Source organism: Lasioglossum baleicum, chromosome 4, assembly GCF_051020765.1.
Source record: "Lasioglossum baleicum chromosome 4, iyLasBale1, whole genome shotgun sequence".
Taxonomy (NCBI): Eukaryota; Metazoa; Arthropoda; class Insecta; order Hymenoptera; family Halictidae; genus Lasioglossum; species Lasioglossum baleicum.
Window position 1 is genome coordinate 20,948,499 of NC_134932.1, and position 24,269 is coordinate 20,972,767.

At 38.0% G+C, this 24,269-nt stretch overlaps 4 protein-coding genes across 5 annotated transcripts in view; 3 read left to right on the plus strand and 1 right to left on the minus strand.

Moving 5' to 3' along the window:
• Positions 1 to 608: 608 nt before the first annotated feature.
• LOC143208449 (mediator of RNA polymerase II transcription subunit 25) lies at positions 609 to 1,594 on the plus strand. The gene is made up of 3 exons (XM_076422926.1): positions 609 to 723; positions 1,247 to 1,382; positions 1,485 to 1,594. The coding sequence occupies exons 1-3, from the start codon at positions 711 to 713 to the stop codon at positions 1,537 to 1,539; spliced, it is 204 nt and encodes a 67-aa protein (XP_076279041.1). The 5' UTR covers positions 609 to 710; the 3' UTR covers positions 1,540 to 1,594.
• Positions 1,595 to 7,431: 5,837 nt separating this feature from the next.
• Positions 7,432 to 14,592, plus strand: Pfas (phosphoribosylformylglycinamidine synthase). Its single transcript, XM_076422877.1, has 20 exons — positions 7,432 to 7,816; positions 7,893 to 8,164; positions 8,367 to 8,508; positions 8,581 to 8,731; positions 8,803 to 9,193; positions 9,359 to 9,471; positions 10,109 to 10,369; positions 10,439 to 10,512; positions 10,707 to 10,863; positions 10,945 to 11,291; positions 11,514 to 11,750; positions 11,828 to 11,953; positions 12,169 to 12,396; positions 12,461 to 12,659; positions 12,742 to 13,007; positions 13,080 to 13,296; positions 13,372 to 13,551; positions 13,688 to 13,849; positions 13,954 to 14,235; positions 14,316 to 14,592. Exons 2-20 carry the CDS (start codon positions 7,896 to 7,898, stop codon positions 14,492 to 14,494), a joined length of 3,981 nt encoding a protein of 1,326 aa, XP_076278992.1. The 5' UTR covers positions 7,432 to 7,816; positions 7,893 to 7,895; the 3' UTR covers positions 14,495 to 14,592.
• Positions 14,581 to 18,030, minus strand: LOC143208436 (alpha-N-acetylgalactosaminidase). Its single transcript, XM_076422909.1, has 8 exons — positions 17,873 to 18,030; positions 17,233 to 17,394; positions 16,154 to 16,328; positions 15,886 to 16,060; positions 15,705 to 15,799; positions 15,275 to 15,634; positions 15,001 to 15,165; positions 14,581 to 14,881 (listed from the first exon to the last, which is right to left on the minus strand). The coding sequence occupies exons 1-8, from the start codon at positions 17,884 to 17,886 to the stop codon at positions 14,693 to 14,695; spliced, it is 1,335 nt and encodes a 444-aa protein (XP_076279024.1). The 5' UTR covers positions 17,887 to 18,030; the 3' UTR covers positions 14,581 to 14,692.
• Positions 18,031 to 21,643: 3,613 nt separating this feature from the next.
• The window catches only part of Fid (class I SAM-dependent methyltransferase fire dancer), a 55,598-nt gene continuing 52,972 nt past the window's right edge, over positions 21,644 to 24,269 (plus strand). Inside the window, exons 1-2 of one of the 2 annotated variants that reach the window (XM_076422879.1) lie at positions 21,644 to 21,775; positions 21,937 to 22,349. The gene's annotated coding sequence lies outside the window, so the exon portion shown is untranslated. Of the gene's footprint in view, positions 21,776 to 21,877; positions 22,350 to 24,269 lie in introns of those variants that run through there. The other variant, XM_076422878.1, reaches the window with a different exon arrangement.

Sequence of the window (24,269 nt, forward strand, 5' to 3'; positions counted from 1 at the left end):
CGTAGTTTTGCTATTTTCCACGTTACAGCACCGACGAGATATATATTATATTGCCAGAGCAATTAGTTTACTACAGGATGTCAAAAGAAATTTTTTCTAAAATTGCATTTGACCGGAATTGTAGAGAAAATACTAAAAGTTGTAAGAAAGCTGTCAGCACAAATGGGATATAGGAATAGGATTCCTATATCTCATTTGTGCTGTCAGCCTATTTTAGCTGTCAGCAGCCCCGACGAGATCCTGCCTAGGGCTCCAAAACTGAGTAGGTAATACAGGAAATGACAAGAAAAAGAGGCCATGTGGCCTCAGCAAAGATGGCCACAAAAATATAGGTAAGGCCACGGTGCATTATACAGGTGTGCCGACTTAGCATCTCTGTAATGCTGAAATTTGGAGGCAGATGAGTCGTAATTCTCTGGCCGCCGCCAGACGGCGCATGGTTCCCCAGGTACCATACGTGTGCGAATGAGATTGTGTGTGTATTCAGCAGCGCGCCCGCAATCTTTGAGCTGCTGAATACACACACAATCTCATTCGCACACGTATGGTACCTGGGGAACCATGCGCCGTCTGGCGGCGGCCAGAGAATTACGATTCATCTGTCTCAGTTTTTTTAGGGAAGTCGGCACACACTACCATCACTGTCTCGTCGGTGCTTATACATAAATCTAAAAACGAATCGCGACAGTATGTTGTGTTTCGTGTTATAAATGTTTTCACTACGTAATATTTATTGTTAATAAATTATTTCACGAATGTCGCGCATCATTTTGTATTTGGTTGACGACCTATTGCAGTCATTAATACAGATAATTAATCATTTTGTGGAATTGTTAGGAATGTCTTTAACCTAAAAAGTAACGATTTAACTCTTCGCATAGAGACAAATACATCAGCTGTCGTTTGTAACAGCTGTGAAAATAATACAGATTTTAAAAAGATACACCGTGCGACAAGTAGCATGATATTAACATTTAATTTTTAAATTGTCTACATGGCCTACACTTTGTAGCATAATTTACGAGCGATCTGATGCAAAGTTTGACATGCGCTATAATAACCGTGTTTAGTGGATTGTAAAAGTATATTTTTTTTAAATACTTGAAACAGGTATTTGAAAATTTTAAACAAATGCAATTACTACAAACATATAAACGCTAATAATACAATTATTACCAAGACTGAACATATTTCTTAACAATTAGAATCCCATACATATTTGTATATATTATTTATATCGTTGCAGATAATATAGCAAAAATGGTGGCCGGTCCTACAGAACACGGGATACAGGCAGATGTAATATTTGTCATTGAAGGTACAGCCGTTAACGGAGCGTACCTCAATGATCTCAGAACTAATTACCTTGGTCCAACGCTCGAGTATGTTCCAAGTCGTATACTTATATTTTTATGCTTTGACTCAGAAAATATTCCTCTACTTATTTATTAAATCTATTAATCTGTAATTTCTGTATTTTACAGATATTTCAATCAGGGTCCTATCGAAGATAGAGAATATGTATCTGAGGTAAAATAATGATTAGACTACGGGTCTTTATACGAAATAAAAATTGCAAGAAATAGAAACCAAATTGGATGTTATTTTTTCCCCTGATGTTTTTAATAGAGAAGAAATCATATATTGACATCTTTAATTTTTAAAATTTTCCAAAAATTTGAATTTCATCTACTCAATTTTTCCATTAATTCATAAAGATACGCAGTCTAATAATGATCGATCGAATCTCTGATTGTAAAATATATAATTATCTAATCAAATTTCCATTTTACTTTAGAATAGCGCAACATTGTATGGTATAGTGGTATACCATGCTGCAGACTGTTTGCCAGCACCTTGTACAGAAACTTTTGGACCATACGCTAATCCTCACAAGTTACAACTTGTTCTAGACAAGTTAGAGTAAGTTTTGACACATATCTGCAATTTCTTTAGTAGCAGTCTCTCGATTTATAAAATTTTTCTATATAACCAGGATGGTTGGCGGAAAGGGTGAGTCTTATGCAAATATTGGAGAAGGCCTCGCCACTGGATTACAATGCTTCGAGGACTTACAGTTACGACGTGAACCGAATACAGCATCGCAGAAACATTGTGTTCTTATTTGTAATTCTCCTCCTTATCAGACGGTGATTCAAGAGTCGTATAAATTTGCTGGTCATACTATAGAACAATTGGCTTCTCTGTATCAAGAGGTATGTAGTTGCAAATAATTTCAATAGAAACTGTAATTCTATAACAGATCTTGTTTGTTACAGAGGAACATCAATCTTTCAATATTGTCACCCAGAAAGATACCTGCGTTGTTTAAAATGTTCGAAAAAGCCGGAGGCGACTTGCAGTCCTCCCAAACGAAAAATTACGCTAAAGATCCACGACATTTGGTGTTACTACGCAACTACAATTTGAAAGAAAGACCTGTTAGTCCTCCAATTGGCGGACCTGTTCACACGAATCCAGGCACAGCTGTTCAAATCCCATTAAGTCCATTGCAGAGCAACGACAGTCCAAATACGAATCAAGTTCAACAAAATATTGCTCAGCCAACCCAACCGCAAGGTCCTCCATTCAGAAATCAAACACCTCAAAATATTACTCCTGTTCATCAGACAGTGGTACCAATTCCGGCAGCCATGAACACCGGAAGACCACCCTATAATCCTCAAATATCTGCTCCACCAACTTATCACCCACCGGGACCAGCAAGGCCACCCCAAAGGTGGAGACCTTTCGTACCACAGGTATCCAGTGGAGCCGCGAATTCTCAAAGCAGTGCTTTGATAGCACAGTTAAATCAGCCTCCTTCGTTGGGTCTTAACGTAACACCATTCCAAAGAATGGACGGTAATAACGGGTTTATAATTTTCGTATTGATTAGAGGTATACGAGAATCTGAAAATTTCGGAATTCTCAAACATATCGGAATTCCCTGGAATTTTCAGGATTCCTGAGAATATTTGGCATACCCGAGTACACAGTAATGTCCGACTCAAAGTTGGTAAAGTGTTAAGGTTCTTGAATATATCGGGAATCCCGAAAATTCTCTCTTCAACCATAATATTATAATTTACCCTTAGTTAATGCAGAATCACCCTATATAGTACTGACATTGTAATACGCATTCTCAGTAGCCAACACCAACGTGATGGCTGCCAATGCGCAACAACAACAGCAGCAACAACAACAACAGCAGCAACTTACACAGCAGCAGCAGCAGCAAGTGAGATTCACCATGCAATTACAGCAGCAGCAGCAGCAGCAACAACAACAGCAAAATATACAGCAGCAATCTTCGATGCCGATGTCAGCTCAGCAAAGTCATGGACAGGGTGCACCACAACTTACAGTATCGTGTGTCAGTCAATCCGTGCCGACTCAAGTTCCGCAAACAGTTACCGCTTCGCAAACGCAGTCATCGGTGTCGTCGGTTAGTCAGCAACAGCAAGTTCCACATTCTCAAGCGCAGGGTAACATAGCCAGTGGACCTGTAGCTGGTCAACAGATTTCAGCACCGAGAGAAAGACATACAATATGGCATGGTGTGATCGAGTGGGTTGAGAAAGCTAAAGCACCTGCGGACACGCAGAAGCAAACTAGACGTCTACCTTGTCACGTTTCTGCAAACTCTAAGGACGGTGATCCTGAATTGTAAGTTACTCCTAGGAATAAATAGACGATCATTTCATTGATAAGCATTCCACAGATACATAACTAATGCTGACATACTGAATTGATTTATAGGAAAGCAGACACCTGGCCACAGAAGTTACTTATGCAACTGATGCCTAAACATTTGATAGGCAATATTGGCGGATCTTATTTGAAGAATTCTAAGTCTGTACTGTTCCATCCGGCACAATGCGATGAACTAGAATCATTGACTAAAGTTATGGGTTCCGGATTTGTTAGTATTCTATTTATTTATTTTGGCCACACATTCGTTTGGACAGCTACTGAGACGGTAATCGTATTACAGGCAGGTTGTGTTCACTTCAATTTTCAAGGACCACCATCAACCTGTGACATAAAAGTACTTATTCTCCTATACACCGCTGAAAAGAGAACATATTTGGGATTCATTCCAAACGATCAGGCAGGCTTCGTAGACCGTCTTCGGAAAGTAATTCAACAGCAGAAGACATCTCACGCCTCCATGAGACAAGGACAAGTGAGTATAAATTTCGATATGGGTAATTAACGATCTACGAAAAATAAAAATGTATTAATTGAATATCATAGGGCGGACCTGCACAAGGAAATGCAATAAACGGACCAATGCCCACTACGGGCGCGTCGCAAGGTGGCATTCTGATGTCCCAAACGAACACTATGGCAATGGGAGGCGGTCAGATAACTCAAAATGTCGTTCCTACGAACGCTCCGCAACAAACATTGACTTCGTCTGCTGGGCCGCAAAATCAAATCAGTATGCAGGTCAGGGGCACCATAAAAGTGAGAACAATTTATTACTTGTTTTGTGTATTCAGATTTAGAACTTTGTCATTAATGTATTGACAGCCTGGCCAAATAACTGGTCCTCAAGTTGCTCAACCTTCTGGCACAATGATAGGCCAGCAGAGACCACCGTTCGATGATATAGAATTAGCTAGACATCAAAATCTGTTGAAGATTCAACACTTGAGGCAAACGCTAGAAGCTGCACAGCAACAGGAGGCACAATATAAGTCTCAGTTGGAAGTAAATGTAAATACAAAAAATCTCAGCAAGATATAGTCGGTGACAATATTAAGTCAACACTATTAAAAATCGCATAACTTGTTTAAAATTGGTCCAAAAGACCAAGTTTTTTAAAATGTTAGACCGACTAGTTTGCTACAGCTAGAGAATGAATAAACAAAAATTCGTTTAGATTGCAATTGGTAGGAATCATACAAAATTTTAAAAATGCGTTTTGTAGTTTTCGGTAACTTATATGCATACCGAAAGTTTTATCAAATTCGGTCAACATTGCAATGAGCTACATACGTTTAAAGATGAGAGTTTAAGGGTGAAAGTCGCAGATTTTCAGCCTTGTCAGGGCATTTCGCCCACGCGTGATCATCTTTAAATGTATGTAGCTCATTGCAATGTTGACCGATTTTGATGAAACTTTCAGTATGCATAAAAGTTACTGGAATCTACAAAACGCGTTTTTTAAATTCTGTATGATTCCTACTAATTGCAATCTAAACGAATTTTTGCTTACTCATTCTCTAGCTGTAGCAAACTAGTCGGTCTAACATTTTTTAAAACTTTAAGTCTTTTGGACCAATTTTAAACAAGTTATGCGATTTTTAAGAGTGTCGACTTAATACTGTCACCGACTCTATAAAGCTGGGCTTACATTTGTCCAGTTGCTAGATATGAACATTGGATCGCTGGACTAGAATGCTGCCGGACCAATGTAAACCTAGCTTTAACAAGAAGTATCAAACTCTAATATCATATGCGAAAATTTCTTTTACAGATTCAACAAAATTTGGAAGTAGCGCAGCAACAAGAAATGCAGTATAAACAACAGCTGGAGGTGAAATACTTTTCAAGATTTTTGTATTATGTACGTTGCTACTTGCAAAAGAGAGTAAACGGAAATTTGTTTGTAGGCTCAGCAAGCGCAAAGGGCTCTTAATCCTGTCGGCATGGCCAATCAGCAAGCAAACGCGCCAAGACTGATGCGTCCTGGCTCAAACATGGGTCTCAGGCATTTACTGCAACAAGTATGATATCGTAGATATTGAATTTAGATAAAAAAATATGTTGAATAATTGGTTTGGTTACATGTATTAACTTTTTTATAGCCACAACCACCATACAGGCAAGTACTTGGACTACAGCAACAAATAGTTGGAGCCAGAGGCCAAATGCCAACAAGGCCAATGGCTCCAGGTAATGCACAGAATCAACAATTCGAGGACGTCGGTAATTACGATTTTCTCGGATAAGCAATTTAGACAGTAAATACTTTTTTAAACGGAACATTGTATTTTAAGTAAACTATTTACTCGTGTATACGAGTTATTTTGAAAATTTTACACATATACACTGCTGTGCAAAAGAAAAAAGCACCCGGCCATATTTAATAGAAAAGCATAAAAAATCAAATAAGAACACAGTAGGTTTTGAAAAAGGATTCCGCTACTTAATTGAATAGTTCTGAGAGTATGTGTTACTGCGGATTATCTAATACGCTAATACTTTAAATGCAATAAATCAATCATTGTATAATATAATTTCTACATAAAGATATTGTTTGTCAGTATATCTTATAATTATACTGGGTGCTTCTTTCTTTTGCACAGTAGTTTATATATGTATTATACGAAGTTCAGAATATATACATATTTGTATGAGCAAACCAGGTTTGCCATACTCCGCGCGGTACCAGGCCCCTTACCGCTGCGCCCCTCGCCCATCTGCTGGGCTAAGCAGATGCTCCCACTGGCGAGGAGTGGGGCAAGCCAGGCGGGCTTAGCGCAGCAGATGGGCGAGGGGCGCAGCGGTAATGGGCCTGGTACCGCGCGGAATATGGCAAGCCTGGTGCAAACACCTGGCAAACACTGTATTTATTAAAACTGCAAAGTATGTATTTCTTTTAATGATTAACGAAATTAACGAAACTATTTAAGAATGAACGATCGAAAGTAAGAGTGATAAATATTTAAAAATAATTTTTTTGCACAAATAATTTTTAATATATATCTATAATACATATTAAAATATGATCTAATAAATTAGTTCGGGGATTCATTTCTCTGTGATGTTCAAATTTCATAATTTTGACAAAGATAGTGTTTGTTCGTGTGTGGCGATCATTTTGTTGATAAACATATAAGCACGTGGTAGGAAGCACGGCAAGGTTATGTGTCGTACAATTCCTTTTAATTAAAATATTCGATCGCGTTTAGCTAAGAAACCTGTTGCACGAGACAATTATACAAGGCTTCAAGACTGTACATACGTGCATCTATTATAATACTGTAAGTTATGTACTCGTTCTTATAATAAATTAATTTGTTTTAAAGCACTAAAATAAGAAATTTGTTGTATTTAAATCCTTTCAATTTATTTTCATGCATTTTTCTTTATATACATATATATATATATATATATATATATATAAATACCTAACGCTTATTATGGCGGTAAAAACATTTTTTTTATGCATCGAACTACAATAAAAAATTATAGACATAAAAAACAAACTAAAGTTGCCGAATTTGTTAAAAAATAAATTTTAATTATTTTCATTTTGTAAATTCGTACATATATATCAGATAAATTTTAAATGTGAAACGCAGGAATTGTTATTATCGCTTGTAACATTATTATTTTGCATGCAGAAATATGTTTTCCAACATGTTTCAACATTGATCTGATAAGTCATGACGTAAATCCAATGAAATAATGATATGTACTTCCACAGTGATCTGTAAAAATCGAACAGTTGTTCGATATTTTTTTAATTTTGTTTTTAATCAAATTTAATCTGTTCTTAAAAATATTGCATTTTTGCAACCAATTATTAGAGATGGACAAATTAAAAAGGTGCCTTCTCAATCGCAGTAGAATGTAAAGGCATGCATAATCTCAGACAGATAAGAATATTATTGAGCAAGATGACCATTTGACCTAAGTTTAAACTCTGTTTGCTTTTGAAATAATATCATGGGTGCGCTATTTTGCAATTACAACACTGATAAATGAAGATAGCACAATGATTCCATTAATACTGAACTAGGGGGTCCAAGTGAACGGAATTGATCACTATCAACTGTTACGTTCCATCTGCATCACTGTACTGTGCTCTTTCCTCATTTTTTCATTTTCTCTTCTCTTTTGTGTTCAGTTTACTTATGATCTTTTATTTATAGATCATGGATATTATAAAATTCTACAAATCACCTGGGTTGAAATCTGGGAAGCTCAGAAGCAAATTCAACAGCCTGCATCAAATATCTAATTCGATAGTCGAAGTGGAAACAGAGTTGTGCTATTACGTTGAAACTAAGGAGCCTTTAAGCGACGAAGAATCAAAACTATTGAAATGGATTCTTATTCCTCCATTTGAACAACACTGTTTAAAGAGTGACAGTGTATTTGATGGAAAATTGGATGGGAATTTAATTATTGAAATTGGTCCAAGGTAAAACAACTTGTTAGATATACATATGTAATTATTATCTTTATGCAAAATAAAAATTTTCTACTGCAGTTACAAGAAATAGGGAGCCAGCAGAAATTTCATTCTTTCTTTAATAATTTCAATACGCTAAAAATAATTCGTCATAAAATCCACAGTCTGTTCATAGCATACTATAAATAATCAATTCTTTATATTTTTACAGATTGAACTTCTCCACTGCATTCTCCAGCAATGCTGTATCGATTTGCAAGTCTGTACACTTGCATAAGATAATAAGAATCGAATCATCGACTAGATACTGCATCAAACATAATGGAAAACTTGATAAAATCTTGGAAGATGCTGTATGTATCAAAAATTGATATTTCAAATAAAAATAATACAGTCTCTACAATTTACATTTTTTTTTCGTGTAGATAACAGATACATTACATGATAAAATGACTCAATGTAGGTACACGAGACCAATAGAGACATTCGATCATGGTTTCAGACCTGAAAAATGGTTCGAAGTGGATATTTTGAAAGGTGGACGAAAAGCACTAGAGGAAGTTAATTCAAAATTAGGTATATATATCGAAAATAAAATGTAGTAAAATACTTTAAACAAGGTAAAACGAATTTTCTTCTTTACACAGGTTTGGCATTCGATAATTGGGATTTAGATTTTTACACAGACCTGTTCCTGAATAAATTGAAGAGAAACCCAACCAGTGTTGAATGTTTCGATTTGGCGCAATCCAATAGCGAACATAGTCGTCATTGGTTCTTTAAAGGCAACATGGTTGTTGACAATGAAGAGATGAAGAAATCGTTGCTTGACATGATTACAGAGACACAGAAGTACTCGAATCCAAACAATACAATTAAGTTCAGTGATAACAGCAGTGCGATCAAGGGATATCAAGTTAAGGCACTGAGGCCTACTTTCACCTATAGATGTAGCCCTCTTCACTTGGAGAGTGTGATTCAAGATCTGATATTTACTGCCGAGACTCACAATTTTCCAACTGGTGTTGCTCCGTTTAGGTAAATATTAGATTTTTGACAGTAATGTTCAACAACCAATGATCTCCTTCTAAATGGACTGATAGATGAAAATATGCATCATTCCAATCAGCATATTCTGTCAATGAATTACAAGCCTCTTACACTAGGTGTCGGAGAACTTACAATAATGATTGTAATTTACAGTGGTGCTACAACAGGAACTGGAGGTAGACTAAGAGACATTCAAGGCATTGGCAGAGGAGGATATTATATTGCTGGAACTGCTGGTTATTCGGTTGGAAATTTGCGTATTCCAGGTTCGTTCTAGTTTCTCAGAGCTTGTACAAGTCCAATAGTCCAATAGTTTACAATACAATTAATAGAATGAGGCTCTAATTCTCTACGTCTATTTTGAGGAACAAAGGATATATTTACTTCCACTATTAAGGGGGTAGACTCGTTTCTAGGATTGCAAGGGTGCGGGATGCGCCTTCTCATTTCTCGATAATGCATGTGATGGGGTTTTTCAGTAGTCAAAAGTGCTAGAGAAAAGATCAATCTAGGCCGCAATCGCCCTCAGAAGTCCTATTTTTACGTTTACGAGGCATAGTTTGCATTATTCGGCAGGATGTAGCTGTCGCAGTTTTATGAAAATAGCTACATGCGCAGCTTTATTTTATTACGCCTCGTAAACGTAAAAATAGGACTTTGGAGGGCTATTGCGGCCTAAATCAATCTTTTATCTAGCGCTTTTGATTATTGGAAAACCGCATCTTTGCATTGTCGAGAAAAGAAAGCGATGCAATCCTGGAAACGAGATTCTACCCCTTTAAAAGGTTAACTTCTCTAACGATTGTACCATTCGGAATTTCATTTGCTGATTTTTCTTATAAATGCATAAAATCCGCAGTCTAATGATTATTATTCTCATCAACTATTTTATTTATTTGATAGGGTACGACTTGCCATGGGAAGAGAAAAGTATTCCATACCCTAGCAACATGGCTAGTCCATTAGAGATTATAGTTGAGGCCAGCAACGGTGCATCCGATTACGGTAATAAGTTTGGAGAACCGTTGATCACAGGATTCGCACGTTCTTTCAGCATGACGGACAATGTTGGCGTACGTCGCGAATGGATTAAACCGATAATGTTTAGCGGAGGATTAGGTACAATGGACGCTGATATGTCAGAAAAAGTTCCACCAGCAAAAGGTCTGAAAAATAGATTGTGTACAAGAGAAGCAAATGCAGTACATAAAAATTGAAGATTTATTGTTTTAGGCATGGAAGTGATCAAAATTGGTGGTCCTGTATATAGAATCGGTGTGGGAGGTGGTTCAGCGAGTTCCATCGAGGTACTTTGACTATATTAATTCATTAATACTGTTCTTTCCATGATCAATTAAGGGGCTACGTACTCCTCTCGTGTTTCACAAGAACTTCAATAACTTTGTCAATTTTACGAATTTCGAAACAAAGTTTTGGGAAAGTGTAGTATAAATGCTAAAGACCCACCAAGGTGTATGTAGTCCTCTAAATAATTTATTAGGTGCAAGGCGATAATAAATCGGACCTCGATTTCGGAGCAGTCCAAAGAGGTGATCCAGAAATGGAGCAGAAAATGAATCGAGTGGTTCGTGCGTGCACAGAAATGGGACAAAAGAATCCAATACTTAGTATACACGATCAAGGAGCGGGAGGGAATGGTGTGGATTATTCCCACATAATTATATCTCATAATTATAAGAAAAACTTACATCGCTAATGAATGTTTCAAACACTATTAGGCAACGTTCTAAAGGAATTGGTAGAACCTGTTGGCGCTGTTATCTTCACCAAGAAATTCGAGTTAGGCGATCCAAGCATCAGTACTTTGGAATTGTGGGGTGCTGAGTATCAAGAGAACGATGCAATTCTTTGTAAACCGGAAAATGCCGATTTACTCAAGGAAATAGCAGCTCGGGAGAAATGTCCTATCAATTTTGTAGGAACTGTTACCGGAAACGGAAAGATCATTCTTTCCGAAGAAAACGATTGCGACGTCTCAAAGTACCTGAATGAAAATTACAAGGATGAGAAGAGACACCCGGTGGATTTAGATTTGGAATTGGTGCTTGGAAAAATGCCACGAAAGGTAAATGTGAACGAATACTATTGGATCATTGCATATTAAATGTCCGATTCCGAAATGCAAACGCTATGAAGTGTTTTAAACAAGAAAAACTATATTATAATATTCAGGTTCAGTGTAGAGGGTGGCCCACGGACATGTTATATGCAACAACCTAATAAAAAACGCTATAAATAAGTTTCTGGTACAATGTATATATTAAACATGATTTCCTTGATTTCGCAGACGTTCAATCTTCAAAGGGAGAAGACGCAGCTGCCTCCTTTATCACTGCCAGGAGGTTTGACCGTTCAATCTGCTTTGGAAAGAGTCTTGCGTTTGCCATCAGTTGGGAGCAAACGATATTTAACTAGTAAAGTTGATCGTTGTGTAACTGGATTGGTAGCGCAGCAACAGTGCGTTGGTCCTTTGCACACTCCTCTCGCCGACGTTGCTGTAACTGCGATTTCTTACTTCTCAACGGTAAAACAAAAGGAAATAATTTCTTAATGATAATATTGGCAATATGTATGTGTATTAAATTATGTTAATCTGTGTAGGTTGGTATAGCTACATCCATTGGCGAACAACCGATAAAGGGTTTGGTGAACGCAGCAGCCGGAGCACGGATGACCGTAGCAGAAGCACTGAGCAATTTAGTATTTGCACGTATCTCAGATTTAAAGGTAATTAGGTACATCAACGCAGACGTAACCCTTTGCGCAATATACAGGGTGTCCCACTAACTTTGTTACAAGGCAATATCCCCGCTATTTTTTATGCTACGCCATAATATGCGTTCCCTCGAACCAAATAATTTGTCCTATCGATATTTTGCGTAGCATAAAAGTTAGTGGAACAATCTATTTATCTTCCTTTTACTACAGTTTACATATTGTAGGATGTTAAATGCAGCGGAAATTGGATGTGGGCTGCCAAATTGCCAGGCGAAGGTGCTGCATTGTACGATGCGTGTTCAGCAATGTGTTCATTCATGAACGAACTTGGCATTGCAATCGATGGAGGTAAAGATTCTCTTAGTATGGCTGCTCGAATCGGTAAAGAAGTTGTTAAAGCGCCAGGAACGCTAGTGGTTTCTTGCTACGCTCCTTGCCCGAATATCCGACAAGTAAGTGAAAGTTGAAACAATTTTATTCGGACTCTTACGTTCAATTAACACTTTCATATTGCAGGTGGTAACGCCAGATATGAAGGCTCCAGCGGCAGGGAAAAATGGCTGCTTATTATTCGTCGATTTGTCTAATGGACAGAGTCGAATCGGCGGTACGGCCTTAGCTCAGGTGTACAAATCACTTGGCAACGATGTTCCAGATATGAAACGTGCTGATTTATTGAAAAATGCTTTCAAAGCCACGCAACAGTTGATTGCAGGTGAATTACAGCAACTTCACATTTAGTTTTATCATACCGAGAAGATATGCAAAGTTTATACTACTTCTTTCCTTTTTTACAGAGGGAAAAGTATTGGCAGGACACGATGTTAGCGATGGAGGTCTTATCACGTGTCTTTTGGAAATGTGTTTCGCTGGTATCTCTGGAATGAACGTCAACATTTCCCACAAATCTGGAACGCCTATCGAAATTTTGTTCGCCGAAGAAGTAGGCTGGGTATTGGAAGTTGATGAAGAAAATTATCAACACGCGTTGGATGTGTTCAAACAATTCAATGCTCCTATATATTCCATTGGCAGATCCGAAGGGTCTGGAATGTCTTCAAAAGTATTTAATCTAAATCTTCCGCGAAATCATCAACATGAATACACTTTTAATTACTTCGATTTATATTTTTAGATAAATGTGAAAGTTCAAAACCAGACTGTCTTAGATTCGATAGTGATATCTTTGATGTCTCTATGGGAAGAAACCAGCTATCAGTTAGAACGTCTTCAAACAAATGTGGAGTGCGCAGTAGAGGAGTTCAACGGGCTCAAAGACAGAACTGTACCAGCCTACAAGTTGTCCTTTGATCCTGACGTAAAACCTGCTGGATTTCACAAAACGTTAACCCGTTTGTAAAATTTTCGTTCACCGTCTGTTTATGTTGTGACAAATTTGATATTACTTTTTTTTTATCGTTGCATAGCAAATGTTACCGTGGTCGTGATAAGAGAAGAAGGTACAAACGGTGATAGGGAAATGGCGGCATCCTTGGTGAAAGCTGGCTTTGAAGTCTGGGATGTAGCAATGCAAGATCTATTAGACGACAAAATAACACTTGATAGGTTCAAAGGTGTCATATTCCCTGGTGGTTTTAGTTATGCTGGTACGTCGTTCAGTTAATTAATACTAGGTTTACGGGATCCGTCAAAATGGCAGGTTCTAATATTTTTCATTTACAATCATAGTGTTAAGAAGAAGTGATTACTGCCAACTGTATTAAAATGAATTTATAATTCCAGATGTTTTGGGCTCGGCCAAAGGATGGGCAGCGAGTCTCCTCTTCCGTCCGTCTCTGCAAAATCAATTGAAAGCATTTATCTCCCGCAAGGACACGTTCAGTTTAGGAGTCTGTAACGGATGTCAATTAATGTCCCTGCTAGGATGGATAGGAAACGAAACCGGTATGCTCCGTTGAGTAATCAAATTTATCGAGTCTAAGGAATTTATGCTTGTGAAATGCATGGATTTGATTAACATGCTTGATTATATTCTCCGTCCATTGCAGGTGATGTTACAGAACCAGACGTTTTCTTAAATCATAACGTATCTGAGAAGTTTGAGTGTCGATGGTGTACAGTCAGAATTGATAAGTCCCCGTCGATTATGTTGGATGGAATGGAGAATTGCGTGTTGGGCGTATGGGCCGCACATGGCGAGGGAAGATTTACTTTCCGAAACGATGATATTGCGAGGAAACTCGAACAGAATAACTGCTTGGCTATTAAATATACTGATGATTACGGTAACCCGACCGAACGATATCCTCTCAACCCTAACGGTAGTCCAGGTGAGAATATCTCTCTCATACCTCTACAAATCAGTCTTACACTAATGAAATGGTCAATAAAATACTTTTTATTACCTTAGGTGGCATTGCTGGTATCTGTTCCTCAGATGGACGTCATCTCGCGATGATGCCGCATCCCGAACGATGTTCGATAATGTGGCAATGCCCGTGGAAACCCGCAGACTGGGCGAAATACGAGAACTCACCCTGGCAACGTATGTTTGACAACGCGTACGCCTGGTGCGCGTCCGAACACTGATTCAACACATTCCATACGATCGCAGGAATTAGTGTACATAACGAAGATGTCGAAGATTGTATATTTTCTAAATAAATTACCGTCGATACATTATAAAATTCTTTATTTCCTACTTTCTTAACAAAGTATGGTAACATTGTGTAGTCAAGTATAATAAAACTGGTAAATTACAGTTAGAAATTGATTGTTTAATTCGTGTTACTTAAACGAATTTTGTCTGACTTTATAAAGTTGATTCGACGGCGAGAATTGTGGAAATTGATTCGTATCAAAAACGTCTTCTAAATGCAAGTCGCACCGCAGTATCACAACACCGGATGGATTCACTTTGACTTTTATTTTCGTTTGGGGCGTCAGAACGCCGTAGTTTACATCTTCGTATAAATCCTGGAAAGATAATTCATTTATTTCAATTATTTTGATTTCGATGAACCCGTCAAAATAACGTTACTTTTAGTGTTTCATAAACTTAATGTTAAGATTATGATTGTTCGACAAACGCATACCTCCACGCTGTATCCTCCAGGATACTGGAGCCCAAGCTCTTTTAGTGTCACAGATACATCGGACGGTGTGCCGTCCGTTCTCCTATTTACAAACGCTATGGCGTAAGAGTAGTAATTCTGGTAGATGGGAGTTATCGGCCTCGCCCAGATTTCAATGCCTTTATGCTAAACAGTAGAATAGAACTCTTACTAATGTATTCCGAAGCCCACACTCTTTCCTTGCTTCTGCGAAATTTTCATGCACATACTAAAGACTAATGTTTAATTTACTAACTTTATAGATACGTCGGCCCTGTATGCCCAGCGGATCCTGATCCACGGCAATAATCTTTCTATTCTGTAAAATAGCTTTATACTCAGGCCTGATCGTTCGTAGATCAACGGACATTAATAGAGGCGCCGCTAAAATCGCCCACAACGCCATTTGTGTTTTACTTTGCTCGTAACTCAGACCAAAGTTGCCAATAATCAACATATCAGGATCGTTCCAATGGCCGGGTCCCGCGTTCGGTACAATCGCGTCTTGATTGTTTCCATAATAATCTATAATGGTTTCTAGGCTGTTCCAGGAATCTTGAATGTCGTCAAAATTCCTCCAAAGATTACAATGTTGCGTTATGGCAGTAAAGTTTGGCTGAAATGTAGATGCTCTCAAAGACTGATCTATAATGTAATATTGTAAAGATAGTATTACAAACACCAACCTGCATCCCAGCATAAATTTGATAAACTGGCCAACTACAAGAATATACCATAGGCCTGTTTGTTTGATTTAAGTAAAATCCAAACTCGGGGTAGCCTAAAATATTTGTTAAAGTTAGAGAAATGGTTGATCGGTTCGAATTTGTTTGTCAGAAATTAAGTATACAATCATTCCCTCTCTACCTCTGTCCATTTCGGATGGATGGGAGTAACAACCATCTAGTTTCACGTAATCAACATCCCACGATGCAAAAGTAAGCGCATCTGTTTCTAAGTATCCTAATATACCAGGGTAACCGGCACACGTGTAGTTACCAAAGTCTTCGTAAATCCCAAATTTAAGATTCTTCGAATGAATCTACAAAGCGAAAGTAGAGCATTGTAGAGACTAGGAAGTCAATGTTCTATGTTGTGTGTGTGTGTGTGTGTGATGATAACGATAGAAACATACATAATTTGCAAGACTTTTCATCCCATATGGAAATCTTTGTCTATCTGGTACAAGTTGACCATCAACATCTCTGTCTTTCTCCAACCAACAGTCATCAACATTAACATACTCATATCCAACGGCAGCATAGCCCTCTGTTACAATAATGTCTGCCATTGTGCGAAAGAGCCGATCGCTATAAAATGGAAAAATTTAGTTTTTAGCAGGTTTTTCGATTTTTGGCAATGTAATCATGGTTTCTTTCAGTTTTAATTACTTTATCTTAAATGATACGAGGTGCACAATTAATATAACATCTAATGAGAATTCTCATTTGTTTATATTATAATAATTATAATATAAACAAGTAATCTTATCAAGAGATTTCACTTCTCAAGGCAACACAGCCTTGGAAAAATTTATGTAACAACTATGTCACAGCTCTAAATAATCTTATTAAGTGTCATTGTTGAAGTCATAGATCTTTGATTTGAATCTTATGCTAGTCAGTTCTATTATAATCAACATCTCATCGAACAAGAATCTCCATTTCAAATTTGATTTAACAATGAATTTTACAAATATCCTAAGTAAATAACATTAAATAAAGAATGTAGAAAATGTTCATGTTTCATAGATCCCTCTAAAAAGTTTTTTGATTTTGAGACTCAAAAGCATTTTATGATCGCTACAAATACATTTGAATAATATTCTGTAGACATAACTAACATATTTGCCAAGATATTTATGGATTTCTTAATTATCCTTTCACTTTACGAAAAAAAGTTTAGCAATACTTTCATATAATTTTTACAATATCATTTATATAGGTCATTCTGAGAATGAAATCAAATTTCATGATAATGATCTACAGACTGGAGTTGGTAGTAATAGATTTAGAGATATATAACAGAGATGCTAATGAAGTTTCACTTTATCATATACATACAGAATCATGTTGTACTATCGAAAAGCTATAAAAATCTCTGGAGATAGTAGAATCTCAATGAAAGATTACAAAACAAGAGGTAGTCAGAGAAATGAACATTGTAGAAAGCTGAGGAAAGTGAGAAAACAAATTTCAAAATTAACACTCTCACCTGATACAGTTGTCGGGATCATTTTTGCAATCTGTGTTACACCTAAATCGCTCCCAGGCGAGCCAGCCCATCGGCGGTGTTCTCACAAGACCATTATCAAGAGCCAATGTCAAATCTGCCACTGACACAAGCAAACACCATATCCATACCATCTGCAACATTCTGCAAAAATCCACGTTTCGTTTTACTAATCCCTTTCACTGCACACGTACACTGAACCAACTGTTGTTGTACTACGTCTCCGGTATCATAATTTTGTTAAACAATAATTCTAACAAAAGCGTGTGTGACACTGTCGGAGTCGGTAGGAGATCTAGTCATTAGGAGCAGAGCAAAATTGCCATCCACATCCTGCACGGTTCTTGGCAGACTGATCTGATATAAGACCTCCAAGCCAAGAGTACTTTCACCCAATGCCCCATTTCATTTTTACACACAATCGCTCTGTCGTTGCTAGTGTGAGCATTGATTTCCTTTTGTACAAAGAACGAATCTGCACACCGACGCGTTGATTGCCCGTGTAACTATTACGGTACAATTACGCTTACGAGAGACAATCGCGACCACATTTTATCCGCGAATAGTAATCGCCTTTGTCTTTCGACGACGGAATATGTATTCGGCTTCCAGTAATACGTACTCGGTGGATTTCATTGGTCTTCGGGAATTATTATATTCTGTTTATGTTGCAGTTGATTCAAACATGCCACTGCATGCCACGTATGTTTTAAACGAAACACGCGTATGCTGTATATATTTGACTTTCTGTCATAACTGGCAACGTGAAGAAGAGAGATCAGTTACCGCGTAATGCTCCGTGATCAAGTGAATGGACCATTAATTTTCGACGCGTTCGCCGATCGTTAATTCTCCAATTACGATCATTCGTGTAATTGGAAGTGTTTACAAACAAGCCACGTACTCGCACGATAAACTTGACATATCTCTGACGGAAATACAGTCGACTATTTGTGTCGCCACAGTCGTCCACGATCCGAAATTATTACACTCTTTTTACTCTCTGTACATGAATTAAACAATTTTCTTTCGATCTTTAGTCTACTTTTCAATTTATAAAAAAAGGGACAACAAGATGCGTCTATCTGGCAAAGTTTTGTTTTTCAAATTCTGTTCGAGACAAAAAATTGAATGGTTTATGTTTATGTGAAAGCGAGAGTTTTTATTTCGGATCTGCTAGCAGTTTTCATTTATCTGTAGGTTTGTCTGGAGGGAATCAATGAAATGGAAGAAATTAAGAGTATTCTGTGCAACTCGATTCTTGATCAGCACCGGTTTTACGACAGCATTGCTTTCCATACTTTCATTTCGATTACCTAATCGAATGGAAAAATCGATCGCTTTAGGAATAGATTCCAATATCTCCTTATCGACTGACGATACCTAAATACCATTTGTTAACTCAAAAAATTCATTCATAGTTTATAATATACAATATACGCACCGAAATAGTTTTACATAATTCGTGTTTCGTTCGTTTGGTATTTTCTACACGATTTAACTGCATAAACGCACCAGAAACAGCTGTGAATTGAATCGGACTTGACTTTCGATTTTACGATTTCATAAGCTCCGCTATACTTGTAACGTCGGATGTTTTACCCAACAATTTAGTACACTTGTTACAGTATCAAACATGATCATTATTTAGGAGAAATTGTACTCTTCATAGAAAGCGGGAAAGTATATATTCTGTCTTTCGCTAGGATTGTTAAAGAATATATATATATGTATATGCATTCTCGAATTGTTTCGAGTCAACAAGACATTTCTCGTGTTCAGTATACTGTGACTTTAAAACAAATAAAATATTCAAAGGTACCAGAAAAGAATTTTTGGAAGAACATTACTTACTTTTACTGACGATGGAAATCTGTCGATGATGAAATTTTGAAATCTCAATCGATATTCAAATCATGAGAAATTTTCAAACATTTACTAAATGTTTAATATTTGATAAAATAAATCGAAATGTATCGTCGCTAAATGAATGCACTGGTTCTTATAATTATATCAAGTGATGTATATTGTTTAATGAGAACAGTGAGATCACCACGCGTTGTACGTTGTACAATATGGGAGACTGGCAACAATGCCTGTTGCGCCCTGTGTTTATATTCACCTGTTAAAATCCGCTCGTTTGGCTATTTCTGTTTGGTATACACATCATGCAGATAAAACTTATCGGCTGCATTTACAATAACATTTTACTTCGTACGGTTTATCTTATCTTTGCATAATAAAATAGATCGCAGCGATAGCGTTAGAAATTGCATGGCAGTGCTTGCTGTCATAACCTTTCGACAAAATCACGATTTTGATATAAAGTATTATTTGTGTAAATTGGTGTAAATATAGATTAGTTATATACACCTTTGTGTATAAATACCTTTTTACATAGGTATAGTAAATATTTTCGAGATTTCAATTTATAGCCTAAAAAAAGGAAAAGGTATATATATCATTTTTTTAATTCTTCTTTACAGCCAGTAACGCATAATCGTAAGTGTAGTGTATGTATTGCGTTTTTCGTAAAAGACATTATAGTCCAGTCGCCAGGTACTTTTAATAGGAAAGTATTCCGAACTTAATGAAATTTTCACACGTCATTTAGGGGTACTCTGGGGTGTCGAATCTCAGTTTTCGACCTCGAGGACCCTGTGCTAACTTGGGGAGGGGGAAAAAACCACGGTTTTTGTTACCTGTTTTTGGTATTTCGCCTATAACTCAAAAACTATGGATCCTATGAACTTTTGTCTTTCATTTTTGGAAAGAGCATTAAATTTCCTTCAAATTTCACTAGTCAAACGTATTTTTTGATCGAATAGGTACCGAGAAACAGGCGTTCAAAATTAGGAAATGTTTCTCAAAATGTCATTTTGAGCCACACATTATGACATTTAGCAGGAAATTGCAGGTTTTTGGCTCACAAATTTGGTTTTTCAACATATCTACATTCTACATATAATCTACATACTATGTATACCCCTTACATTTTCACACTCCCCTTCGGACACCCCCCCCCAACCCCCGGAAGACGAATTTGAGAAATACGTAAAAAAGGTCTCTCTTTCTCCAAAAATTTTACTCTTGTACTCATTGTACTCTTATCAATCTGACTTCACATGGTTTCAAAAATGTGTACAAAAGTGATGCCTCTCCGTCTTTAATGATTGTTTAAACATGTTGAAACAATCATAATGTATTACTATTGCACATCACTGGATTCGGGAAAGTCTAGAGAATCTTTTGCTGTAAAGAATAATACAATATCTTTTATAATAACATCATAATATCTGTTCAAAGTCGAAAAACGTGTTTTTTTTCAAACTCAAATTTTTCAAAAACTGTGCGTGTCGGAGAAAAATTAAGGCCAGATTCGGAATCAGCGCTAAAAACTGTATAAGATACACCCAACAGTTATATGGAAACATTTTTGTTGTTGGACAGTGTAATTTGCTCCGTCTTTCCCTATATTCGTCAGTTGCCACTTAATTTCCTAATTTTGAACGCCTGTCTCTCGGTGCCTATTTGGTCAAAAAAAAGATTGAACAGTGAAATTTGAAGGAAATTTAATGCTCTTTCCAAAAATGGAAGACAAAAGTTCATAGGACACACAGTTTTTGAGTAATAGGCGAAAAACCAAAACAAGGTATTAAAAATCGTGGTTTTTTCCCCCTCTCCAAGTTAGCACAGAGTCCTCGAGGTCGAAAACTGAGATTCGACACCCCAGAGTACCCCTAAATGACGTGTCAAAATTTCATTAAGTTCGGAATACTTTCCGAATAGACGCCTTTTTTTCGACCTGCCGACTGGACTATTATGGTTCTACAAAATATTGAAACAAGCGAAAGGTGAACGTACGGTCTAGTATCGTACACTGTCTCGTATAGATAATAAAGTTGTGCATCGTCTGTCTCACTACTCTTTTTGTTTACAACGCAATGACTGAACACGATATCGTATCTTGTGATTATTTCAACGTTACGATACCGTAACTTCGATTATTTCAAGTTATCGCGTAATTAATTGAAATTAACTTCTAATATCATATCTAATCTTCGTCAGCGATTTGTCCAATTGAAAATGTTTTTACAAAATCTTTAATAAATTTTGAAGTCAGGTTATATAAACGATTGTCTTGGTATAAAATTTATTTATTTATTTCAAAAAGTATATTTATGCTGGAAAAAATAAGACTGTTTTCTTCATATGAAAATGACCCCATATTAAATATGGCACGATCTATGTGTCCTAATATAAGTAGATCATCCTTGTTTGCAAAACAAAAAAAAAATCGAAAAAATACAGATTTCGCAATTAAATTAAGTTTATGAATTTTTTAAGATTTTTCGGTACGCCGCGCCGCGCCATGGTAAAAAGAATAAAAACCGTCTTTTCCGACATTCCTCCCGCGAGAAACTAATGTAAAATGAAAGTTTTATCGTATCGCGTATTCCGTATGTGCATTAGCACCGTTAAACATTTATTAATGCAGAGCAGACTGATACACGAGCTGTGTGGGGTAAGTTTCGTCCCACCCCGTACGGGTGCTCCCCCTTCGAATTTTTGATCATGTTGGGGATGGTTGACGGTGGCGCCGCGTCGTGACGCACCACCGTAGTCATTCGTTCTCCGTCTCGCTCGGACAGCACCTTTCTCCGTTAACCTCTTTCTCGTTCTTAGGCTGGTTCGTTCGCTGCGAACCCCCAACAATCCCGCAGCCACCGTCGAACGCGGGGCTGTCGGAGGGACAGTCGTCAATTTACTTGACGAAGGGAGCGCGTGCAACCAAATACGTTGGTTACTTCCCGGAAAAAAAGAAAGAGAGAACAATCGTACGGTGTCGATCGCGTGGCCAGATCCAGCGGCGTCCCATCGCGATCCATCGGACATCATCATCAGGCAGCGCGAGAGCTGTCATGTGAGCGAACCGTCGCGGATTTTCGGACGTGTTATGGCGTGGAAGTGGTGGCCAACCATTGCAGTGCCGTCGTCGTTCTCGTCCCACGTTACCAGGATATACCAGCCGATCGACGTCCAGCTGTTGTGAGCCTCTCCGCTGGAACCATGAAGATACCACCCCTGTCATGACCCAGGTAAGAGCGAACACATCACCTATTCCCTGTGACATCCATTCACCGCGAATAAAAAACCCTCCTTGTCCGCAACATCTCCCGTTTAGGTGTTGCGCCTCGTTTCGTCACAACGACAGCTTTCTCTCTCGTTTCTCCTTAACGCATCCTACCCGAAAGATTTTATGTTTTCCCGATCACCGAACGATGCATCGGGTTGACGTAGTTCGACTTGACTGCCAACGGATGCATGACAGTGACGTTTCTTTTCCCCCCGTACTGGCTCCGTACCCGCGGCTATCTTCTATCGAGGTTACGCGTGCAAAGAGACAGTCTCTCTTCCCAACGTTCCTTGGGAGTTTCCGGGCAGTTGCGTTAGATCCTGCCAGGGTGCATCTGCAATCTGCTGGTGCATAAGCACCGCGAAATCTTCCGACGAGATCAATGACTCCCGGGATGCAGTGGCATCGTAGGAGAGATCGTAAAATGTGAACGACGACGACGCGTTGGACTTGTTCGTCCCGAGAAGGGTTGGGAGTTTGTTCGAATGTTGGATTTAGGTGCCATTGACGCGAATCCAGCTCTCGGATGGTTTGCATGAATGGGTAATGGCGGCAGACCCGAGACAATAATTTTAGATAGTGACACGCATATAGCGCTGCGATCGTTCCATTGATCTGTGTAACGTCCGCGTTCCAATACTTCTCGCCGAGTTTTCCGAGATATCCAGCCTGTTTTGATTTTCGTCACATTCGTACAATTCGATTTAGACACAGGAGGCTCGATCCAGGCGCCACGGGAGATCTTGTTTGGCATTTGTTGAATCGTATTGAGAGAGAGAGAGAGAGAGAGAGAGAGAGAGACAAATTTCCTCAGCTAGATGGTATCACGCCTTGCGGCGGTAATAATAGTTCGGACAACGGTAATTGCAGCGTTGAATGCGTGCGTATGAAGTTTACTCGAAGCCATGAGCCGCCACCTTGAATTACTTTTTTATTGCAGCGCCCTGCGAGCGCGCTCTATACATTACAAGTATGACGTACGCTTTTAACGTGGATACGTAATTCCTGTCTACTACGTGAGCTGTGTAAATTATTCAGGGCGAAATGTGGCGCGACCCGGGAACTTTTTCAATTTACACAATGGAACAATGGAACGGTGCGCGGGTAACCGTTTGCACTGGCACTAAACGCGAAGCAGTGTTAGAAAAATTACTACTGCCGAAAACTCAGAGTGCAGATCTTTAACAGCTCCACGCGAGTACGCTAAATTTAATCGATTGACTAATTGGAGACCAAATTATCTTACAACTATCATACATACTCGTCAAGTGTACATTCCTACGTTTTATACGGCAATAAATGTACAAAACATTGTTCGAAAAGACTGAACACATACTACCACAGCGGATACATATATGTATAGAATTGTTTTGAACAAATTTTTGTACCGTTTCAAATTTAATCTACTCGCTTTTCTGATAAATACATAAAATCCGCAGTCTAACTATAACGCATAGGTAGCCTAGAATAATAGGGTGTAAAATGACACTATTGATTTATAATATAAAATAAGAATACACGTGTAAGTATATTGTACAGTTGAACCATTTTACCAGCATGCATCGCACAGTTCAGCTATACCGGCTTATTAGAGCAATATTATGTATATTTAAACTATCGATCCATTATTCATAGTTCGACTATACATATTACGTTATACCATAATTACATTAGTATAGTCTAGTTAAATAGTTGAACCATTAAATCGAGCAATACCAACATTGCTTTCTGACGTAGCGTATAATTAAACTATGCTAGCGGACTCGTATAGTATTACAGTCGAACGGTGCTAGTATAGTACAATGGTATCGTACATAGTTGAGCCACGAGCGGCGTAGCGTGTACTTAATGTTGTAGAGGGTATAATCAGACGTTTCCAACG

Bases quoted from the DNA above. Each gene is read 5' to 3' on its own strand.
- Pfas (XM_076422877.1), top strand. From the start codon at position 7,896: ATGGATATTATAAAATTCTACAAATCACCTGGGTTGAAATCTGGGAAG. The intron at 8,509-8,580 runs GTATGTATCAAA...TTTTTCGTGTAG, and splicing joins ATAAAATCTTGGAAGATGCT to ATAACAGATACATTACATGA. The intron at 8,732-8,802 runs GTATATATATCG...TTCTTTACACAG, and splicing joins GGAAGTTAATTCAAAATTAG to GTTTGGCATTCGATAATTGG.
- LOC143208449 (XM_076422926.1), top strand. The intron at 1,383-1,484 runs GTATGTTCCAAG...TGTATTTTACAG, and splicing joins TACCTTGGTCCAACGCTCGA to ATATTTCAATCAGGGTCCTA.
- LOC143208436 (XM_076422909.1), bottom strand. The intron at 15,800-15,885 runs GTAGAGAGGGAA...CAAATATTTTAG, and splicing joins TCCATCCGAAATGGACAGAG to GCTACCCCGAGTTTGGATTT. The intron at 14,882-15,000 runs GTATGCGTTTGT...TTATCTTTCCAG, and splicing joins CTGGAGGATACAGCGTGGAG to GATTTATACGAAGATGTAAA.